Below are 25,720 nucleotides of genomic sequence, written 5' to 3'. Positions count from 1 at the left end.
TCACTTTAATATAAGATTGAACAAATATAGGAAAAGTCTTTTAATGAAATAGAAAATTCTTACCTTAAAGAGTATCACTGAATAACATATTGGAAACATTTAGTTTAATTAGCTCTCTTTCCCATATAAAATAAAAACTCACTAGTTTCTTTTAAATAATGGGTCTTAGTAGGTTCATATGAATCACATGCTGAGCCATATCATTGAGTAACTATTAAAATGCTATGTCATGGGTTTTTTGAACAGTGTTAGAGAATTTACTTTCTCCTAAAAGTTAAAATACAAAGGTGGTTTTTGATTTTGCATTCAATATCTTTATTTCCATATGCTTTAACATCTGCATTTAACTGCCATTTAGTTATATAGATTCTTAATTTAAATTATTTTAGTTTCCATGCTTTTGTATCATTTCTTTTTGGCAGGCTACAAACTACAAAAGTTTAAATCAATTAAAGTACATCAGAACAACCAGAGCTGCTTCAAGAACAGATTTAGTTGGAAGATGAATGATTTTCTTAAATCCTCATCACCTCTAGTTTTCTTTTTTTTTTTTAATTATCAGGTAATTAAATTACTTGGTCATAATTGCAACTAAAGTGGCAAAAAAAATCATATGGAAATCCATTCCATGAAAATATATCTGAGATGATATCGAATATTGTTTTTAAAGAGGTAAAGAAATATTAAGATTTTGTGTCCCTTTATTTGCAATAGTCTCTGGCTCTTTTGATAACTCATTCTGAAATGAGTTATATTTTGTTTCATGGACAGTAAAAGTTGAGAAAGAAGTGAAAGTTTGGATTTTTCATTTTTGAAGCAATTAATCATTAAATTAAAGCCTTAAGAGACTGATAGTTTTTATTGCATTTGCAATTTTAAAATAATAGACATTACAGAAGAATAAACGCAGGTGTCAATTAAATATCACAACCAAATAGGTTCAAATATATTTTGCTTTTATCTAATACCTGAGTCGGTAGCAATCAGTTGTGAGCTCCCTCCAGTAACTAGAACATGCAATCACTCCCAAAAACTGCATAAGAAATTGGAGCTTGGTTCTGTGTTCCCATCTCTAGTTCCCTGGCACTAGTCCTGATGATATTTTTTACTGAACTATGAATGTATTAACATGATAAGTTTTATATGTAAAATAAAGTACCAGAAACAGGGCTGGCCTGACAAAAAATTAAAATTGTCCGTAAAAATATTAAGAAACTAGGGTAAAAAAAGCGTCAGCTGTTCAGATTTTTGTGAGATTATATACTCCACAAACATTAATATTTTTTCATACTCAATTTCCTCATTCACCTGATTACTTAGTGAATCAGGTAAAATAAATAAACAAAACAATAAACAAAACCAAAAAGAACATCAGTGTTGTTATGCTAATTAATCTACACGTGTTCCTTTTTCTTAGATTTATGTTTGGCAAGTCCCTGAATAAGTCCCTGGAATTAGTATTCATTATATACCTAAATTGTAATTTCATAATGTGTCAGTGCTGTCATTAAAATGTGGTGTTCCACACAAATTAGTGGACGATATCTGTAACATCAAACCTTATTTTACATACTGAAATGAAAAACATTCCACCTTCAACCACAGGTAGAAAGAGGATAAGTTATGTTTGTATGGATGCACGGCTGTGCAGAGTGACAGTGTATTGTATTGAAAATGGTAGAATTACATTTTTATAATATGAACTACCATTTTAAATGATGCATGAAATCTGAGTTACTAATTTTCTCTCCTTAATCTCTCAAAGATGAACAAATGCTCAGTCATGGTGAGCTTATTCTAATCCCTAGGAAACATTAAAAAAAAAATTACCTTAAACATTTAATCTACAATAGCCGTATTAACGTCTCCTGTTTGGCTGATTGTTTGCATTTTTCATCATAAACATTGACTTTATCTCCATAGGAGGCAAAGAAAAGCATGAATATAAAGCCCTTAAAATATATTTTCAGGTGAAAATAATTATTATACTAAGGAAATAGAGTTGCTAATTAATTGTAAGTTGCAGCAATACCTATAAACAATTGTCTCCAAATATGTTATTTTATTAAGAGTCTTCTCATTTGAAAATTTTATTTTCCAGTAAAACAAAGACTTACAAAATGGAAATGTCATCCTCATTCTGTCTATAGCAAGTTGTTCTTTTAGGCTTGATAAGGTAACCAGGTATGTCCAACAGGTTTCTTTAGTTATTTTAAATTAGAAAATGTTAACCAGGAATACTTGTTTTCATTAAGATGGCACAAGCATCTTTGAAAAATTTTAGGGAACTGCGTTTGACTTTAAAATGTTAATGTGTAAAATAGTTACATCTTAATTAATAGTAATACCATCATATGAGAGATGCCAACATACAAAATGTCAAGATTTTTGAAACTTTGTATTTTTTAATATTTAAAAATGAAGGATTTTACTAAAATCAAAACTTTGTAATTGCTGATAAAATTTTCTCATTCTGATGAATATGTTTTTATAGCCTACCTGCAGATTTTCTTGCTTTTCAGTTTTTTGGGGGTGGGGGTGAGGTTTAACCTTCTCTCTTGGGATAAGCTTGAAATATGCATTATCCATGGTATACATCTCAAAAGTAAGGTTGGGGTCATTCAATATAGATACATTCCAATAGGGCCCAGAAACAAGACAATAAAAAGTTGACATGATTTAAAGGAAAGTTCTGTCATGTAAAAACATTTGCATAGTTTTTACGACTAGTGACCTGATCCTTGATCCTTATGAAGGCAAATGCCTTTCACAAAAGTCTGTGGGTCTGGGCCTTAAGAATTATTTATTTATATTAAATGTTCAAGTTGTATTATTTATGGTACAGTTTTATAATTTGCTGAAAAATGTCATTTTTTTCTTTAAGAAAATACCCACTTCTAAAGATTTCTTCTGTTTGAGTTTAAAAGTCGCCATTACTGTGTACAATCCAAACGACAATGAGCACAGACATTTATTGTACCTTTGGTGTCAGTATGCCTATCAGAAATACAGGATCTATGTGATAGATTTATGTCACAAAATAAACATGTCACAGTACTTGAGAACCTTATGAAGACTTATAAGTTCTGATTCTATTCACTTAGGAATACTAATGCTACATTTGAGATTAAGAGTAATAGAATTTTTAAAATATCAGTTAAATAGTGCTACAGATGTTTGAACTAATGTAACTTTAAGACAATATAAAATAGTAGCCCAAATAGCTCAATCTCCATTTTCCAGCTACTAAATATTACTTAAGTTTATACTCAAAGAGGTTCTTCAAATTATAGTTTTTTTCTCTATATATTAAAGAACAAGATTGAAAGAAAAAGTTTTGAGTTTAGCAGAGCCAAACTTCACCAAGAAAAGATTTTGTTGAGAATGAAACCATATATTATCAGATAAGTAACATTAATATGATTATTCAAGGATTTAATGCTGTGAGTAAAGTTCAGAATTTCCCTTAAAGTGTATATAGAACCATGTGCACAACTAGAAATGAACATAGTTTTAATAATGTCAAAACCATACATATGTGACATGTGCTTCTTTATACAATAGCAGCATTAACTATTTAATTTTAGATATGTATGGATTATTTTCAAAAAATGTACTCTTTGCTTATGCAGAGAATTTACAACTTAGTGAAAACATTCTTTGTGCTAATTGGCATATGACACAAAGAATAAAAAGCCTTATGTAAGGACCATTTGTATTCAAGTAAAATACATCAAGATGTCCAAAGTTAATATACAGACAAAAAAGGTAAATAAAAATTGCACATCGTTTGTTCATTATGAGGATATATTTTAAATGAGGAGATCAAATCTTCCAATTTTTTTTTTTTTTGATCTGATGAGTACACGGTCCTGGGTCCTTATTATAATGGTCTTATTTTGAAAGCATTATGGTGTGGAAGGTGGTTTGGGAGATGGACAGGATCCTTGACTATCAAAACTGGTTGCCCGGCCAGGTAACTGAAAGATAATAATTTCATAATATATGATCTAGTGTAAATAATAATAAAGTGGGTAATTGTTATTACCTTTTAATAGTGGATATTCACCCCTGATGTGCAAACCTCTGAAGAGAAGATATACATAACTCCCCATGCCTTTCAGAACTCACCTTCTCAAGTATCATGAGGGGACACAAACATCTAACAAAGATGTAGGTAGAGCATGGTACATAGATGGCATGCAGAGCAACTGCAGATTCATTTCACATTCTATCACAGGCTTTTAGTTCTTATTGTAAAATAGCTAATGGTTTACTACAGTCGGGGGCAACTGCTGGGTAAGAACAAAAAGGTTCAAGACAAAAGAGACTGCATTCCACTTGCTCTAAGGCAGGAGGTGATTTTTATAGGAGCAATTAATGAGATGAGAGGGACTGGGAAAATGGGAGCCACGAGTGATAAAGAATAATTTCTCATGGTCTTTAAATATTATGTGTATTTAAAAAGTTTAATTACAACAAATAAACTTTTGTATCTAGGTAGAAGTAGCCAGATTTTCCAAGTGATGCTGTAGTCTCCTCTTACCAACTTACTCAGCTCTTGAATAATTGTTCCCTTCTCATTTTAATCCCTGCTGTGGCAACAAAACATAATTACACGTGTACCACTTTCCCACAATTCAAAATCCAGCCAGTTGTTAGGTCTCCAGTCGCTATTTTCTGTTTGATTAGTGAATGTAGGTACAGGAGTTGGAAAAAAGGAGCTATTTGCTAGAGAAAGTATATTTACATAATCTTTTTGGCCCACTTGTCCTCTGATAGTCAGCTGCTGGAAAAATATATCTGGGATATTCTTCTGAGGCCCATATTTTAGCTTATTCTTCCTATATATTCTACGATGACTGAAAAGTATTCATATGCTCTCAGACACAAACACATGCCTATTTCATAGCTCCTCTTCATCTTATAAATGTATAACTTCTTATTAAACAGTCATAAGTATAATATGCCCTGGGTCATACAACATCTGTCCTTTCATTAGTTAAAATTGTTGGTCACATTATCTCACTTCTCCCTACATAATTCCTGTGAACTCTGTAGGGGTGGGCATTTCTATTTTCATTAAATATGGGAGAATGTAGCTGCAGACAGAGTATGTGGTCTGCCTAGGATTAGACAGCCAGAGGAGCAAGGGTTAGAATCCATGTCTCCCTTCAGTGTGATTCTCTGCCCAGAAAAATTTACTCTCATGTCTAGATTCTTAGATTTAATATTCACTTTTCAAACTTTACATGAAAACAAAGATGAGAATCAGGAAAAGGATAGTAAAGCAATAGAGTATACTTTAGACAATACACTGCTGAAATGAAACAACCTTCTCAGGACTCGTTGAGCTATTACTTAGGGGAAAGTGCTGTGTGAATGTGCATTTGCATGTCTGTCTGTCTTTTATGATTTACATTAAATGATGAAGTGAGGTAAAGATTTAGAACATTAATATAATAAAGCAGATATCTTATCTATGGTGACAGTTCACCTCTGTTTGAGCATGTGCTGTTTATACACTGTTCATCGAATTTTCCCTATAGTGTCTTGAGTAACACAGCCAAGGTCACATTTTTGTGACTAAGCTGAGCTTAGAACCAGGGCTCACTGACATTTAATTACACTGCTCTGTCTCTCCTATTCAACCCTGTGCTTAGTGACAGAACAAGAAGCAGAATCTTATCCATGGGAGAGATGGCAATGTATCCTTCACTTACTTACTATGTGGCTATCATAACTTTTTATTAAATTGCATAAATTCCACCCTCCACCATACATCCTTGTATCAACCTGCATTACCTCTCAGTTAATCAGGTCATATAATTGATTTATTTTGAGACTCTTCTCTATTTATTTATTTTGAGACTCTTCAAGAGACTCCCGCAGTCTCTGACAACTGCTTTCATGGCTAAAAATCCTGATAGAAACTGGTATTGATACTTCTTCTGGTTAATATAACTACTAATATTAGTTATAATTAGAGCAAACACTGTGCCATACTCTGTACTAAGCACTTAACATTCAGCATTTTATTTAGTTTTACTCTATGAGTTAACTGCTATTACAGAGTGTAATATGTAGTCACACAGCAGAGCCAGGCTTTCAATTCAGGCAAAAAATATTTTAAAAAATCTGTGAGCCCTTTTACTTCCTGACCAGAGTCAGTGGACGTATATCTGTCCCCTTACATAGATGAGCTGTATTAGGTGATAGTACCCCTATTTAGGGATTCTGGAGAAGTTTAGGTGAGGTAGATGTTTTCACAAAAGAGAAGCAGGAAAAATCAGTTTCCGGTTAGTAATGAATTTACTTGATTGCTCCACCACTCACTGATATAAGTTTTCAGACAATGCAAAGAAAATAATAGGCTTGCAGTTTTTATGGGCTTACTGTAAAGGAATATCAAACTCAGAAAGTTCAGTGGTTTTTAAAAACCAACAAGGCACACAGAACTTTTCATACTGGATGGTAGAGTCTGTGGGATAAAAGCAAGAACAATATCTGTTTAAAAAAATAGGTGAATATATAAAACATTAGTGAAGTGTTAGCAGATAAATAATATTTAAGCAAGAGATAAAGAAGAGAGTAGATGTGAGAGAGTCCCAGAGCTTACCTCCAGCAAGGGGTGCCAATGTGTTATTGGTTTTCGGTGATAGGTCAGCATTTCATTCCAGTGGTCTCGCCCAAGACCCTCAGCGTCCAGTCCTGTTCTGCACACTCCTATGATTTCATTGTGTCCTACCCTATGATTTGGAGAATATTTTACTTTCATTCCAACATTCAAAGATAAGTTTCACACACCTTAAACAGAATTTTAAACTTATGATTAAAAGAGTAGATTTTGTGGTAGGTTCTAGATAATTTTACATATTAAACTACTTCAGATCAAATGAAAAGTCTTAAGTAGGCTAAAATTTACTAAACAGGATCAGCATTCAAAAATGGATCTGTAAAAGGATCACACACAAACCATTTTAGTGCTCTCTAAATTGAGAACATTTCACAATAATAAGAATAGTGTGAATGAGAAATGCCAGCTGGTCCTTACATACATGATGAGTTTCTTTCTTGGTAGCAGACCTATTAACTTTAAGTGATGTAACTCTAATTTCCTTCTTTCCAAAAGTTTAATGTTTTAATAATGATGCCTACATTTCTTACCAAGAGCTCAATACCCACTTTCTTGTATAAATGACAGTAATTAATTGATTCTAAATGATATGTCAGTGAACATTACTGCTTGTATTACAATTAAACAGGGCAGGGTTACATTTTGAACAATGGCATTTGACTTATTATTGCATAGTACCAGAGCATACTGAACAACATTCTTATTTTCTATTCATGACTTGTTTTCATAGCAACAAATCAAAATAATAATGATAGTTTATATTTTTAAGAGCTTGTTATGTGCCAGACACTGTTCTAAGTAATTTAAATGTACTGACTCACTTAATCCTCACACCATGACCATGAATATCATTATCATCATCTCATTTTACAGACAAAGAATTAAACACCCAGAAGTTAAGGGACCTGCCTACCTTTGTACACTTAGTAAGAGACAGAGGCAGGACTTGAATCAAGACAGTTGACTCAAGCATGCATATGGTAAGCTGCTTTTCAAGAATGGAATGGAATTTAAAAGCATTTTCTTGAGGATTATTTTGACATACATCTATCTATAAGGAAAGTTTTGAGATGATTTTAGAACATTTCATTACTTTCTTCCTGTCACTGATGTATTAATAGATATGTAGGCTTAGTATCTTTTCTTTTAATATGAAGTTTCCAAAAAAAGCATATTTTAGAAATAACTTTTAATCTTTCTATTTTATATATTGTCAGGTCCATTTCCCTAAAATTATTTGGGTGACGAATGCTCTATTATATCTACCTGCAATCTATGCTGTGAGAAATCAATAGGAGTAATTTTTTGGTAAAGCAGAATAAGGGCTTCCGATGAAAACATTACAACATTTTTAGAGTTTGCCATTTCAACTAATTCAAGATTTTTCTCTCTCTCTCTCTTTAAATTGTGTCAGCTTGTTTTGTAAACTGTGATATAAATTAATTTCAAATAGATGGTATAAATCATTGTATTTTTCAGCGCTTCATTTTTCTAGCTCTCATCCAGAGGATACCATTTTTAATGTCTCTATGTTATAGGGTCTTGGTTACTGCCATTTGCATAATGATATAAAATAGACACTCTTTGAATATTTGTGTATGTGTATTCTGTCCCACTTGTGTTATCATTAGAACAAAATAAGACATTGTATATGTGCCGATAATTTTGTAGGTTAAACATACCAGATTCCTTTCTGAAAGTCATATAAGTATAAAAAGCAAAACAATAAAATGAAGTATATAGCAAGGACCAAATAAGATATATAAACCTTTAGTGGGACACAAGTTCAGAGGGAGAAGAGATTGGTTAGCCAAGAAAGACACAGAAGTGGTGCCTTAAGCGGGGCTATAAAGCATGGGTGAAATGAGATACACAGGTATCTCGTGTATATGAGATATCTTGCATACACGAGATACCTATATCTAAATGTTGATACAGGGCAACATTTCAGAAAAGGAAGGAGTGGGTGCTGCAGCGGGAAGAAGCTTCAGAGCTTCACTTGGGAGTTTGCCATTTATTTTGTGAAAGGAGAAGTAATCAAAGTGTGTGAACTGGAAGAACTATCCACAAAGCAATGATTTAAGACTGGTGTGAAAGCCTCAAGGCATAAAGCTATGGACACTATTCACCTTCCACTGTTAATACCCACTGCTCACAGCTGCACATTACACTGATGTTTTACAAATGGAAAAGTGAATTTCTAAGAGATAACTTGCCCTTTCACACTGCTAGTTAATGATAGAGCTCAGTATCATGATATTCATATTCCAGCCTAGCTGGGAAAGCAAAATACGTTGATTGTAATTTATGTTGTTACTGTAAAAAGACTTCACAAAAGTGCTTCCTATAATGTATCCCATTCTTTCACCATCTGCAGGTATCCTCTCCTTCAACTTAAGAATGATGTCTTTTGGAAAAGAAAAAGGATAAATAATAACATAGAATAAAATTAATTTTGAATGAATAAATTTATTCATTCCAGTTTAAATTAAAACTCTTGTAGCAGTAAATAACCTGAGAAGCTGAATTTGGTCTGCATATGACTAAATGTAGCTGTTATTCAGTAAGTATAGGGATGAACGTACCTGTCATAATCCATGACTGCAATGGAGAGGCTGACCTGGTCCACATTCTCCGGAGGGATATCAAAAATAATGGCCTCATTGTACACAGGGTTTAGAGTGTTTTTCTTTGTAGTCGTTTTCCTCTTTTTTAATCTTCGACCCTCACACATCAGAGACACTTTGACATAAGGATCTATCATGGGAAGGCAATTTTATTAAAATGAAAGTAATAGTACAAAGCATAAATAAAACTGTGGTTAATTGTTACTAAATAAGAAAAGTGGTATATTAAGCCCTTTATTATTACCGGTTTTAAATTCAAATGGCATAATTGAGGGCAATAGACTCTCTAGGACTTCTTACTGAATGAACTAGAAAATAATTAACTTGATCACTGTGTTTAATACAACAGAGAAAACTCACTAGTTTATCAAGAGCCAACTTAAACTATAATGTGTCTTTTTTTCACAGCTATTTGAGGACATGTTTTGTCCCAAGTGATTTCTAGGGAATGTAATCCTAACAAGTAAAAATAATTGTATTAAAATTAATTTTCTTCAAAATGATTTAGAATAAGAAGACTAAAATTTATGAAAGAACAACATTGTATCTAGATAAGTATATATAATCACAATGAATTGAAATTAGCAAAAACTATGTGGGAATTGTCTTGAATTGTTGGAAAAGGTACTAAACTTAGAGGTTCCATTTTAGTCATAGTGCTTGATAAAGAGTTTGGATTGAAGAAATGATCACTACAAATAATTTATTAAATGCTCAACAGTATACAATGAAAAGGTGATATTTGGTTTACAGATGTTCTCAAGGAAGTTTCCTCATATGAATTGTCTGTATAATGCCAACTGGAAAGTGAAAATTTTAGTCGGGCTATATTTTTATGGGCCAAAGAGGTCAAATAATTGTTAACAAGTTCTGCCCTAGCTGACTGATCTCTACTCTCTTACCCCTTAAGTAGAAAAACTGTTACAGTATTATAGAAAATTATACAATATTTATCAAAAGTTTCTTTAAAAAGCCTTACTTTTTGTATCTTTTTATATAAAGGAGGCATGGTTTTGGGAGGGGGTATTGGCATTGGGGTGAGTATGCTAGGTGGTCAAAACAATCAGTGTCTGCTCTACCTTCATTTTTTTTTCATTATAGTTACCCTCCAACTGTAGCACCACAACCATTTTTTCTCTCTTTCCATCAATGTAACAAAGTAACAAAACTTATTTCCTTAGAATAAGCCAAAAACATGGCAACATTAATTTATTTGAGCAAATGAATGAAATGGATGATTTTTAAGCCCTAGAAAAATGTCTCTGTATACTTCATAAGCATACAAATCAAGGGGCAAAAACACATTTTATGGCTGGAAATAGGGTATATAGAGGAAAACAAGGTAAAAGGGAAATGTTCAATGGCTGTTTCCTATTTATTTATTTATTTTAACTTTTAATTTTATATTGGAGTACAGTTGATTAACAATGTTGTGTTAGTCTCAGGTGTACAGCAAAGTGATTCAGTTATACATATACCTGTATCTACTCTTTTTCAAATTCTTTTCCCATTTAGGTTTCCCATAATATTGAGCAGAGTTCTCTGTGCTATACAGTAGGTCCTTGTTGGTTATCCATTTTAAATATAGCAGTGTGTACATGTCAATCCCCAAATCCCTAACTATCTGTCCCGCCCCACACTTCCCCTCTGGTAACCATAAGTTCATTCTCTAAGTCTGTGAGTCTGTTTAAATGAAATATAGATCAATGGAACAGGATAGAAAGCCCAGAAATAAACCCATGCACCTATGGTCAATTAATCTAGGACAAAAGAGGCAAGACTATACAATGGAGGAAAGACAGTCTCTTCAATAAATGGTGCTGGGAAAATTGTATAGCTACATGTAAAAAAAATGAAATTAGAACATTCTTTAGCACCATACACAGAAATAAATCCAAAATGTATTAAAGACCTAAATATGAGACTGGAAACTATAAAACTCTTAGAGGAAAACATAGGCAGGACACTCTCTGACATATCACAGCAATATCATTTTTGATCCATCTCCCAGAGTAATGGAAATAAAAACAAAAATAAACAAACGGGACCTAATTAAACTCAAAAGCTTTTGCATAGCAAAGGAAATGATAAATAAAATGAAAATGAAAAAACAACCCCAGAATGGGAGAAAATATATGCAATGATGTGACCGACAAGGGATTAGTCTCCAAAATTTACAAACAGCTCATGAAGCTTAATATCGTCAAAACAAACTGCCTGATCAAAAAATGGGCAGAAGAGCTAAATAGACATTTCTCCAAAGAAGACATACAGATGGCCAAAAGGCACATGAAAAGATGTTCAACATCATTAATTATTAGAGAAATGCAAATCAAAACTACAATGAGATATCACCTCACACCAGTCAGAATGGCTATCATCAAAAAATCCACAAACAATAAATGCTGGAGAGGGTGTGGAGAGAAGGGAACCCTCCTACACTGTTGGTGGGAATGTAAATTGGTACAGCCACTATGGAGAACAGTATGGAGGTTCCTTAAATAACTAAAAATAGAGTTATCACATGATCCTCCAATCCCACTCCTGGGCATATATCCAAAGAAAAACATGGTCCCAAAGTATACATGCACCCCAGTGTTCATTGCAGCACTATTTACAATAGCCAAGACATGGAAGCAACCTAAATGTCCATTGACAGAGGAATGGATAAAGAAGATGTGGTATATATATACAGTGGAATAATACTCAAAAAAGAATGAAATAATGTCATTTGCAGCAACATAGATTGACCTAGAGATGATCATACTAAGAAGTGAAGTAAATAAGACAGAGAAAGAGAAATATCCCATGATATCGCTTATACGTAGAATCTAAAAAAAAATGATACAAATTAACTTATTTATAAAACAGAATCAGACTCCTATTTACTTTTCAATGTTTTAATAATAGGAAGTATGTTCTAAGGAAGAAGCTTATTTTTGGGATATAATTCTATGTATGAGCTTCCAGGCCTAGGCCTCTCATTAACAATGAGAACAAGTCCTAGTTTATTATTTGCTACCACCATCATGTCTCTGATGACATTTCTCTACTAGTGACAAGGATGATTTACTGGCTCCTTAGTTGATTCACAAGGCTGTTGTGAGAATTAATGAGGTGATGTTCTCAAAACATGCACTCCCCTGATGAGAAGCTTCATATAAATAAAAAGTAGTCTTGCACTTAATTACAACTTTGATGCTGTTTGCTTGTCTTGAAATTCGGTTCTCTTTTGATACATGGTAGAAAGAGTAAAATAAACAATAATTTGCAGAGTGTGCTGTTTAAGTTCTACAACATTTACTTACCTATGACCTTTTCACCGAAATGAATGTGGAATTTATTTGCTTTCTTTCTATCTTTATATTTCAACTATGCATTGCAAATTTTAAAAAATGAATAGGAAATTCATGACATAGTTCAAAAATGAAATAGAGAAAGATGTGCATTGAGAAGTCTCCCTCCCATCTGTCCCCATATCTCTCCACCACTCAGTTTTTGTGTATCACTCAACAAATGCTACTGAACTCCCTACTCTGTCTTTATCATTTTTTCTTCCACAGAGCTGTGCCAGAGTTCACCTATTAACTTACAAATAACCCTTCAGAACTGTGGTGATTTAAATGAAGGGATTAAAGAGAATGATGTGGTTTTACCTCTTTAACAAAGTTAGCACAAGAGAAATTTCCTTCAAGAATATCTTTAAGAAACTTTAAGGAGTATTCATTTACTTTATTATTTCTTTCAGTCCCTGTTGTCCAAATTTTTAGTTAGAAAGGTGGTAAGAAAGCAAATGCAAATGGTGGTCTTGGAATGTTGTTATTTCTTTGCAGATCAGGTGAGGGAGATAAATTCAGTCTAAATATGTCTTCCTAGGACTCTTACTTGTAGAGTAACACAAGTTTAAATTGAATGGCTTAAAGTCCAAGGATATTCCTTTATAAGCAACTGACTAGTTGGAAGTAGGGAAGTGTATGGTAAATAATGCATTTTTGAGAAAAAACTAAATCAGTAGAGAAACAAATAAAACTAAAAACCCAAGTTCAAAGTCTATTTGATAAGACTTTTTAAAAATTTCATCATGATAATGTAAACTAAAGAGGTGTTTGGAGCACTTTATTTGGTAATCTCTTTTTCTACTTTTATAGTGTCCCACAACAGACAAATGAACTCAGTAATTCAAGAGTCATATATAACTTTGGCTATGTGGAATATTTTATTTGGGAATGTACCCACTAGCCAATTGTGTGCATACCTGATGAGCCGGTGATATCCATAGCTTTCAGATTTCTGCACTTGATGACTGTCAATGTCATACGTCCAGCAGTTGGCAAATAACAAAGGGAAAACATGATTTCACCCAGGTCTATACTTTCCTAGAAAGGCAATTGGTAATGTTAGCAATTTCAAATACCAGATAGTGAAAACAAAATATAATAGAGTGAAATATCGCTTTACTGGAATATTTGAATGCCATTTTAAATTGTTTTATTGGGGATACAGATTGCATTGCAAAAAAGCTGTAATAAACAGAATAAGAAAAAAGAGTATATCCCAGCTGCTCATTTGATATATCCACTTGTATTTCTAACAGGAATCTCAAACTTAATACAGTCAAAATCAGACTGCTGATTCTACTCATTTCCAATCATCTTCTGAAACAAATTCCTCTGTCATCTTTCCAAAATCAGGAAATGATATCATAATTCACCCAAAGGCTGGAGGCAAAAACCTAGGAGTCACTTTCATTCTTCTTTTTCTCTCACCCCTAACACATCGAACCCATGTCTTGTCTACATTATCTACAAAACTTATACGAAATTACTGACTTTCTTTTCAGCTCTATTACTATCATTGAAACCAATATCATTTCTTGCCAGGATTACTTCAGTAGTCTCTAAAACTGATCTCAGAAGCAAAGTGATCACTTATGAAATGCAAATCACATTATTTTACTTTCCTGCTTAAAACCATCTAAAGGCTCACAACTATACTGGAATAAAATTCAAATTCTTTACCTAGGTATATAAGTGGGGTAATTATAAATCCTGGTAATCTAGGAAATTCCAGATTTATACCTACTGTCCTGATATAATTATTAAGAATGTCTCTTTCCATTATTAAATATGTCTTTGTTTAGATAATGCATTACAAAGTCATACATATAAGGATGCCCCATGTGATCTGGACCCACCTATCACTCTATTAATCTCTTGCTTCTCCCTCAGCTCAGTCTTATGCAGGCACAAAAGCTTTTTTCTGTTATTCAATCGAATGACATTTGTTCCTGCTTTTGACCTTTGCATTTTCTTTTTCTCTCTCATATCTTTACATGGCTGACTCCTCCTCACCATGTAGGACTCAGCTCAAACAGCATCTCTTCAGTGAGGCCTTCCCTCTTCCTATCCTATACCCACCCCACTCACATATCCTTCACATTTTTTTCATAGCACTTCTCATCACCAGAAATTATCTTTTACATTTATTTTTTGTTTCCCCATTTCCAATATATAAGGTCTAGGAAAGCACGGTTCTTATCTGTCTTATTTTAATATCTTAATGAAGGTACATAGCTGGCTCTCAGTGCAGTTTTTGAAGAAATGAAAAGATTATTAATTAATCTGGATTAACACTGACCTGCTTTGTTTCATTTGTAAAGTAAAACTGTCCACAGTACCCTAGTATAGATAAATTTGCGGTCAATGGCTGCATAGATGGTGGACAAATGAAAATGAGTGAACAATGCACATTTAGGATGCTTCTCAAAGAGTTGTTTACAGGAATTAAATCAAATTATTCCTGGTAAGAGCTGGAGGAATTGGGCTCCTGGACTTCAGACTATACTACAAAGCTACAGTAATCAAGACAGTATGGTACTAGCACAAAAACAGAAATATAGATCAATGAACAGCATTGAAAGCCCTGAGATAAACTGATGCACATATGGTCACCTTATTTTTTTTTTTTTTTTTTTTTTTGTGGTATGCGGGCCTCCCTCTGCTGTGGCCTCTCCCGCCGCGGAGCACAGGCTCCGGACGCGCAGGCCCAGCGGCCACGGCTCCAGCCGCTCCGCGGCACGTGGGATCCTCCCAGACCGGGGCGCGAACCCAGCCCCCCTGCATCGGCAGGCAGATGCGCAACCACTGCGCCACCAGGGAAGCCCCCTTGTCACCTTATTTTTGATAAAGGAGGTAAGAATATACAATGGAGAAAAGACAGCCTCGTCAATAAGTGGTGCTGCAAAAACTGGACAGCTACATGTAAAAGAATGAAATTAGAACACTCCCTAACACTATACACAAAAATAAACTCAAAATGGATTAAAGACCTAAAGGTAAGGCCAGACACTATAAAAATTTCTCCAAAGAAGATATACAGATTGCCAACAAACACATGAAAGGATGCTCAACATCACTAATCGTTAGAGAAATGCATATCAAAACTACAATGAGGTATCACCTCACACCGGTCAGAATGGCCATCATCAAAAAATCTACAAACAATAAATGCTGGAGAGGGTGTGGAGAAAAGGGAACCCTCTCGCACTGTTGGTGGGGATGTAAATTGATACAGCCACTATGGAGAACAGTATGGAGATTCCTTAAAAAACTAAAACTAGAACTACCATACGACCCAGCAATCGCACTACTGGGCATATACCCTGAGAAAACCATAATTCAAAAGGACACATGTACCACAATGTTCATTGCAGCTCTATTTACAATAGCCAGGACTTGGAAGCAACCTAAGTGTCCATCGACAGATGCATGGAAAAAGAAGATGTGGCACATATATACAATGGAATATTACTCAGCCATAAGAAGAAACAAAACTGAGTTATTTGTAGTGAGGTGGATGGACCTAGAGTCTGTCAAACAGAGTGAAGTAAGTCAGAAAGAGAAAAACAAATACCATATTCTAACACATATATATGGAATCTAAAGAAAAAAAATGGTTCTGAAGAACCTAGGGACAGGACAGGAATAAAGACGCACACCTAGAGAATGGACTTGATGACACTGGGAGGGGGAAGGGTAAGCTGGGACAAAGTAAGAGAGAAGCACTCACATATATACACTACCAAATGTAAAATAGATAGCTAGTGGGAAGCAGCTGCATTGCACAGGGAGATCAGCTTGATGCTTTGTGACCACTTAGAGAGGTGGGATAAGGAGGGTGGGAGAGAGATGCAAGAGGGAGGGTATATGGGGATATATGTATACATATAGCCGATTCAGTTTGTTATACAGCAGAAACGAATACAACAGTGTAAAGAAATTATACTCCAATAATGATGTTAAAAAAAAGAAAAGAAAAAGATTAGAAAATTTTAACAATGTAATGGTTGCTTTTGTGGTTGAAGTCCTTGTCTTATTACCAAGAATTTACTGGAGTAATTTAGCTTCCCTAAAGGTAATAAACACATGAAACATCTTAGACACATGGCATGGTCTAAGAAGTTTACAGGAAATTAAACTGTTTGTAATCACGTATCATTTTCTTTCTTTGTGGTATCATTCAGGGATACAAGAAGAAACAAACGACACACACAAATTAGAGTAATTCCAGAGGGCTTAATGATGGGCCCATCTACAGTGATGTGAGCAGGAAGTAGGGAAACCATAAGAGATGGTGTGGTGCCCTGGTGCGGGTAAGAGTAGAGGTAGTAATGACCCCTACGTCTGAAAGGGCAAGGGGGTGGGGACATTTACGTGAATTCAGAAAGAAGTGGTAATAAGAATAGCCTACTTTGAGAGAAATGGTACCCTCAGATAAAGGACATAGCCATCCTGAGGCAATCTCTCAGAGAAAGATCTAAAGAGAATACATATCCAAATGTCATTCTCCTTCTGCCCTAACAGCTCTTGCCAGAACTCAGAGAGCAGAGAGTTTGCAGACAAACAGGTCAGCCACTTAAGGCACCAAGCAGGGTGAAGAATATTGGAAAGGAACATACAGAAGATAACCAGCATCGTTAACTCTTGAGGTTTCATATGATACATTTTATAAGTGCATGCGGAGGTTGGTGAGGGAAAAAAGAGGAGGAGACGTGCCCAGTGGAAAAGGAAGAGTCAAGTCAGGTGGGAGATGAGGGGCATACTAGGTATCAGTGTGAGTATATATATCATAAAAGAAGAAATAATATCTACTCACTGAATCACAGCATACAGTAACTAAATAGATTTAAATTATCTCTCACACAAAACTTTCTGACCTAAATAGAAAAGCATACCACCTAAAACTATCTTCACTATTATAATAGGACATAGCCATTTTTAGCACCAAGATCTTCTTTCCTGTTTAGTATGTCAACTACAACAACCAAAACCATGTCCCAGTGATATCATTCTGTTTATACTTCTTGGCTGCTAATGTATACTGAGCATTTGCAAATGTCTGGCTCTATGCTAGGCACCTATTTAGTCTATTCAACAAACTATGGTTCACCTTCTCATAATCCTCATTTTGCAGATAAGATAATTAAGACTTAGAGAGATCTAGTAACTTGCTCAAAGACATACAGGTAAATGACACAGCAAGGATGCAAAGCCATGGTCAGTTTGTTCCAGAGTCCACAACAATGATTATACTAGCCTTTTATTAGCAGTTTAAGTAGTACATTACTGTAATATTCATTACAGCATTCTGCTGCACAAAACAAAAATTCAAAGTTAATGCATATCTAAAAGTTAAAGTTTGAATCATAATATTTGAGGTTGTTTAAATAGCAAGATGATTTTCTTTTGCCTATATTCATAGCATCTACATAATTTCCAATTTAAATTCCTACATTGTTCTAAATGTAAAGAGTGCAATTGCCATGTAGCTTGTCTATCATTCATGGGCCTCTATCTCTCTCTGTCTCTGTCTCTGGCTGTAGTTAAGAGGAAGTGAAGTGTAGTCACTAAAGAATTTAGGCTTTGGTGATTTATTGAATATAAAATATTTATGAGACAAAGTCCCTTTTAACAGTCTGTTGTTAAAAGTTGAGTAGGTGTTGGGGTGAAGGGCAAAATGGCCGGATAAGAAGACCGTTAGCTCACCTTCTCCCACAGACATACTGAATCTACACTTTACATATACAGTATTTCCTCCAGAAGACCTGAGGACTGATTGAACAGCTACTGAACATAGAAGGACCATATAGAAATGGGTAGGAAAGACAGAGACATGGTATCTATGGGAACCACACCCTCATTGCAGTAACCTGCAGTAGGGAGGGATATTGCTGAGGGGGCCGGGCACAGACTCACCTGTTCTGGGATACCGTGAAAAAAATGGCAGTTTAAAGAGCATCTAAACTATATGGAAGAAAATCCATTTACTAATCCTAGAGATTCTGCCAAATGAGCAGGGCACTACTGGACCCCTCTCTGGGGTCAGAGGTACCAGGGACTCACCATTGTTTGAGTCCCTCTGGGACTCTTCCCAGCCCATGCCCACTCCAGCGCCAGCCCCAGTCATCCTGCCAAGGTGACATCCAGTGTAGCACTCCCAAAGTACTGCCCTCCAGACTGGCCCAAACCAGCTTCAGTGCCCCACCAAGGTGGCCTCAGGCACAGCACTACCCAGAAACCACACTTGGCCTGGACTGCTCCCACTCCAGCCAGCCTGCCAAAGCCACTAGGCACAAGCAATCTACACAGGAGATTCAGCCACACAGGCAGCTCCAAGACTGTAGAGAATTAGCTCTTTTGCCTAATTCATAGAAAAAAAACTAAAGTCAAACAAAATGAAGAGAAAGAAGAATATATTCTAAACAAAAGAACAAAATAAAACTCCAGAAAAAATCCTAATGAAATGGGAACAAGTAATTTAACTGAAAGAGTTCATAGAAACAGTCACAAGAATGCCCACCCAACTCAGGAAAAGAATGGAAAAATTCAGTGAGAACTTCATAAAAACTTAGAAAATATAATAATGAATCAATCAGAAATGAAGAGTACAATAACTGAAATAAAAATACACTAGAGGAAATCAACAGCAGATTATATGACAAAGAAAAACAAGCAATATAAAAGATAGAATAGTAAAATCACCCAATCAAAACAGCAAATAGAAGAAAGGATTTTCTTTTTTAAATGAGGAGAGTTTAGGGGACCTTACCTCTAGGATAAAAATCAAGCATTATAATATTTACAGAGTTCCCAGAAAAAGGAAAGAAAGACAAAGACATGGAAAATGTATTTGAAGAAATAATGGTTGAAAACTTCCCTAACCTGTGCACATCCAGGTATAGGAAGCACTGACAGTCCCAAACAAGATGAACCTAAAGATATCCACACCAAGGCATATTATAAGTAAAATGGCAAAAGTTAAAGATAAAGAGAGAATGATCAAGTTGGATTTATTCCAGGGATGCAAGGATGGTACAATATACACAAATTAATCAATGTGATACACCATATTAACAAAACAAAGGATAAAAATCATATGATCATCTCAATAGATGCTGAAAAACCATTTGATAAAATTCAACATTAATTTATGATAAAAACTCTTATCAAAGTGGTCCTAGAAGGAGTATACCTCAACATACTAAAGGCCATATATGATAAACCCATAGCTAATATCATACTCAATGGTGAAAAGTTGAAAGCATTTCCTTTAAGATCAGGAATAAGACAAAGATGCCCATTCTTGCCACTTTTATGCAACATAGTACTGGAATTTCTAGCCATAGTAATTAGTCAAGAAAAAGAAAAGTCATCCAAATTGGAAAGGAAGAAGTAAAACTGTCACTGTTTTCAGATGACCTGACACTTATATAGTGTCAAAGACTCCACCAACAAAGTAGTAGGACTAATAAAAGAATTCAGTAACATTGAAGGATAAAAAACGAATATACAGAAATCTGTTGCATTTTATACACTAATAACAAACTGCCAGAAAGAGAAATAAAGAAAAGCATCCCATTTAAAACTGCATCAAAAAGGATAAAATATCTAGGAATAAATTTAACCAAGACGGTGAAAGATGTTTACTCTGAAAACTCCAAAACTTTGAGGAAAGAAATTGAAGACAATACAAATAAATGGAAAAATATACTGTGCTCATGAATTGGATGAATCAATACAATTAAAATGTCCATACTACCCAAAGCAATCTACAGACTCAGTGCAATACCTATGAAAATACCAATGACATTTTTTACAGAACTAGGACTAATAACACTAAAATTTGTATGGAACCACAAAAAACCTTGAATAGCCAAAGCAATTTTGGGAAAGAAGAACAAAGCTGGAGGTATCATGCTCCTTGACTTCAAACTATTCTATAAGGCTACAGTAATCAAAACTGTATGGTACTGGCATAAAAACAATCAATGGAACAGAATAGAGAGTTCAGAAATGAACTCACACTTAGCTAGGCAATTAGTCTGCATCAAAGGAGTCAAGAAAATACAATGGGAAAAAGCTTCTTCAATAAATGGTGTTGGAAACCTGGACAGCTACATTCAAAAGAATCAAATTGATTACTCTCTCATACCATATAAAGAAATAAACTCCAAATGGATTAAGGACCTAAATGTAAGAAACAAAACCATGCAATTCCTAGAAGAAAACAGGCAGTAACTTCTTTGATATTGGTTTAGCAATATTTTTTTGGATGTGTCTCCTCAGGCAAGGAAACCAAAAGCATAAATAAACCAAAGGGACTAGATCAAACTAAAAAAGCTTTTGCACAGGGAAGGAAACTATCAACAAAACAAAAAGGCTGCCTACTGAGTGGGAGAAGATATTTGCAAATCATATATGATAAGAGGTTAATAGCCAAAATATACAAAGAATTCATATAACTCAACATTGAAAAAGCAAACAACCTGATTAAAAAATGGGAAGAGGACCTGAATAGACATTTTTCAAAAGAAAACATACTGATGGCCAATAAACACATGTAAATGTGTTCAACATCACTAATCATTAGGGAAATGCAAGTCAAAAACCACAATGAGATACCACCTCACACCTGTCAGAATGGCAATTATCAAAAGACAAGAAACAATTTTTGGTGAGGATGTGGAGAAAAGAGAATACAATCCTGGTGGAAATTGTAACTTGGTGCAACCACTATAGAAAACAGTGTGGAGGTTCCTTTAAAAAATGAAAAAATAGAACTACCATATGGGCCAGCAATTACACTTCTGGGTATTTGTCTGAAGAAAACAAAAACACTCTTTTGAAAATATATATGCACCTCTATGTTCATTGCAGCATTATTTACAGTAGCCAAGATATGGAAGCCACCTGTTTCCATTGATAGATAAATGGATAAAGAAGATGTGGTATATATGTATACAATGGAATACTACTCAGTCATAGAAAAAGAATAAAATCTTGTCATTTGCAATAATATGGATAGAACTTGAGGGTATTATGCTAAGTGAAATAAATCAGAAAGAGAAAGACAAATACCATGTAATTTCACTCATATTTGGAATCTGAAAAACAAAACAAACACAATAAAACAGAAATAGATTCACAGATACAAAAAACAAACCGGTGCTTGCCAGAAGGGAGGGACAAATAACCCTAAAATTTATATGGAACCACAAAAGACCCAGAATTGCCAAAGCAATGTTGAGGAAAAAGAACAAAGTTGGAGGCATAACCCTTCCAGACTTCAGACAATACTACAAAGCTACAGTAATCAGAACAGCATGGTATTGGCACAAAAACAGACAAAGATCAATGGAACAGAATAGAGAGCCCAGAAATAAACCCACATGCCTACGGTCAATCTTCAACAAAGAAGGCAAGAATATACAGTGGAGAAAAGACAGTCTCTTCAGCAAATGGTATTGGAAAAGCTGGACAGCCCCTTGTAAATCAGTGAAGTTAGAACACTCCCCCACATCATACATAAAAATGAACTCAAAATGGCTCAAAGACTTAAATATAAGACATGACACCATAAAACTCCTAGAAGAGAACATAGGCAAAACATTCTCTGACATAAGTTGTAGCAATGTTTTCTTAGGTCAGTCTCCCAACGCAATAGAAATAAAAGCAAAAATAAACAAATGGGACCTAATCAAACTTATAAGCTTTTGCACAGCAAAGGAAACCATAAAGAAAATGAAAAGACAACCTACATACTGGGAGAAAATATTTGCAAAGATGCAACTGACAAGGGCTTAATTTCCAAAACATACAAACAGCTCATACAACTCAACAAAAACAAAAAAAATCCACTCAAAAATTGGGCAAGAGACCTAAATAGACATTTCTCCAAAGAAGACATACGAAGAAGACAACAGGCATGTGAAAAGATGCTCAATATCGCTAATTATCAGAGAAATGCAAATCAAAACTACAGTGAGGTATTGTGTCACATCAGTCAGAATGGCCATTATTAAAATGTCTACAAACAAATGCTGGTGAGGGTGTGGAGAAAAGAGAATCCTCCTACACTGTTGGTGGGAATGTAAATTGGTGCAGCCACTATGGAAAACAGTATGGAGTTTCCTTAAAAAACTAAAAATATAGTCACCATATGATCCAGCAATCTCACTCCTGGGCATAAATCCAGAAAAGAGGAAAGCTCTAATTTGAAGAGATACATGCACCTCAATGTTTGTAGTGGCACTATTTACAATAGCCAAGACATGGAAGCAACGTAAATATCCATCAACAGATGAATGGATAAAGAAGATGTGATAGATAGATAGATAGATAGATAGATAGATAGATAGATAGATATACACACACACACATATATACACATACAGTGAAATAGGAATAATACTTAGCCATAATAAAGAATGAAATAGATTGTCACACTAAATGAAGTAAGTCACACAGAGAAAGACAAATATTATATGCTATCACTGATAAGTGGGATCTAAAAAATAGTATAAATGAACTTATTTACAAAACAGAAATATTCAAAAAAATAATATTTGATAGACCCTTAGTTAGAAGATAATAGATTCAAGCATTTTATAGCTATAAACCAGGTCAATGTGGTTACACACACACACACGCACACGCACACACGTGCATGCGCACACACACACACACACACACACACACACACATATATATATATATATATATATATATATATATACACTTCCTCCCTTGGGAATTCCTAAGTGTCTAGAACATAGTTGGTGCTGAAAAAAATGTTATTTGAATAGATGAGTAAATAAATAAATATGCAAAATGAAGTGGTTCTGTTCATAAGAAGGAAAGCTTTTCCTTATCTATGTAAACTTTCAATGGATTCTTGAGTGTGTATAAGAAAACTACATTTATATATTCAAAATACATTAGTCTTTATTATACAGGACTTTTTGAAAAAAGTTAATTAAAATCTGAATAATATTATTATCGCATAGTTTAAGCATAAAATGTATATAAAGGAATATGTTGCAAATCATTCCTTCTCCATATTCATCCAGCTTCTACTATTTTTGCCAATAGGTAACAACTATTATTAAATTCTTGTGTCTCCTCATATAGAACTTTTTTTGTATATATAACTGAATATGAATATATATTTCTCTTTCTCATTACAGAAGTAGAGGTACCTCTACAGAAGTAGAGGTACACACTGTCCTCCAATGTGATTTTTCCCTATGTTGAAGATATTTCTGTTAGTTGAAGAGCTGACTGGCTTGCCATATTTGTGATATACAGCTCTAAAGTGAAAACTAATTTTTTGCACAGAATAAAGACACGCCTTTATTGTTTTCTTTTCATTCAACCTGAAATTTAAAAAAAAAAAACCCTGCTAATTCCTGATAAAAATATTAACCCTTCTTGCATAGAAATAATTTATTGGTAATAAAATTATAAATACATGATACGTGCCTCTTGTTTCAACCATTTAGGATTTTAAACAATAAATTTAAAATATTTCTGGTTTATTTTACATATGAAATTGTGCTACACACTGAATAATTTTTGCCTACAGAAAGTAGTTAATGTTAACAAATATAACCAAGCATATCAAAAGGTACATTATTGCACTGTTGTTTTTTTCTTCTGGGAGATTTGTACTAACATACATTCTTTCACTTGACCTTATATGCAAATATGCTAAGTTATTTATTCAACGAGTATTTAGTGAGGGCATATGACTACATTACTTTCTTTCCTTTCTCCTTCTTTCTAGAACATTCTATAATTTCTGTGTGAAATTACTTAAAATTAAAGATGTGTGAGTAGGAAAAGAGTTTCTTAAGCAAATTTCAACTCACATTATTTTTTTCATTTTTATTAGTCTGAGAATATAAAATTGTTCAATAATTTTTTGAACGCTTAAGAGAAGTTTTAATTAAATACTACATTAACCATAAAGATGATACTAGTGTATACTGTGAACTTTGGTCCCGTAGTCAAGAAATTTAGGTTTCATCACTATCTTCACAACAAAAAAGTCATAAACAGTATCTAGAACAGTGTGTGGCTCAGTGTTCCAGTTAAAGAGAAATGTCATTTGACTAGAATAATTTAATAATATATTTTATTATCTGCATACTTCCTTTCATATCCAGAATACTGAAATGAAAATGTCTATGCTGTGGTAGGCAGAATAAAGACATCCCTAAAGATGGCTGCTTCCTAATATCCTGACCTGAGCATGCTACCTAAATGGCAAAAAGGACTTTGCAGATGTAATTAAGATTATAAACCTTGAGATGGGAAGCTTAACCTAGATTGCTCATGTGGGCTAAATCTAAACCAAGGAATGCCCATGACTGCTAGAATCTGGAAAAGGCAAGGAAATGGACCACCCCTAGAGGCTCCAGAAAGGAACAGAGCCCTGCCAATACCTTGATTTTAGTCCAATAAGACCTATGTTGGACTTCTAACCTACAGAAGTATGAGGTGATAAACTTGTGTTATTTTAAGACATTACATTTGTGGTAATTTTTACAGCAGAAATAAAAAATTAATACTTCAAGCACATGGGAGAGTTGAAAATAAAATTGAAGAATTCATTAATATTTACCAAAAAAAAACAGTTAATGTTCTATTAGCAGTCAAAAATTGAAGCTTCCACAAGGGATTCTTACTGTTTTCTAAGGACCAGTATGGAATACAAAAACTTATTAATGTAAAAAGATAATCCACTGTCAATCACCTATAGAATTATGTTAATTTTTAGACTTCATTTAGGGGTTACTTACCTGAACCCAAATATATGAACAGAACAGTTTTTTATGGTAACGTTTGTTGCATCCCTAGTACTTACAGTACGTCAAACACAGAGTAGGCAATCAGCAAATATTTGTTGAATGAATAAAAGAAGAACTAATATAAGATTGGCGAATCAAGAGAAATAACATAACAATTAATTATTATCTGCATTTGTAATATTCTACAGAAGGTGTCATATATTTAAAACAGTAAAATTCACTCTTCACCACTTTTATCCCTGTAGGAATATAAGTAATAAAGTGAAAAACAATATGAAATCAAAAGAGCCCCAATGTGCCTTTGAA

General features: G+C 34.2%; 1 protein-coding gene across 1 annotated transcript in view; it reads right to left on the bottom strand.

Annotated features, from left to right (window-relative positions):
* Positions 1-3,851: 3,851 nt before the first annotated feature.
* The window catches only part of SYT10 (synaptotagmin 10), an 81,505-nt gene continuing 59,636 nt past the window's right edge, over positions 3,852-25,720 (bottom strand). The window contains exons 4-7 of the mRNA XM_024129188.1: positions 13,520-13,640; positions 9,223-9,394; positions 6,620-6,749; positions 3,852-3,980 (exon numbers count right to left, since the gene is read on the bottom strand). Of these exons, the coding sequence (XP_023984956.1) occupies positions 3,909-3,980; positions 6,620-6,749; positions 9,223-9,394; positions 13,520-13,640 (495 nt within the window). The 3' untranslated portion in view covers positions 3,852-3,908. The remainder of the gene's footprint in view (positions 3,981-6,619; positions 6,750-9,222; positions 9,395-13,519; positions 13,641-25,720) is intronic.

The sequence above is a fragment of the Physeter macrocephalus genome, chromosome 6, assembly GCF_002837175.3.
Source record: "Physeter macrocephalus isolate SW-GA chromosome 6, ASM283717v5, whole genome shotgun sequence".
In the NCBI taxonomy this organism is placed as follows: Eukaryota; Metazoa; Chordata; class Mammalia; order Artiodactyla; family Physeteridae; genus Physeter; species Physeter macrocephalus.
Note: the sequence above shows the minus strand (reverse complement) of the source record. Positions and strands in the feature narration are given on the sequence as shown.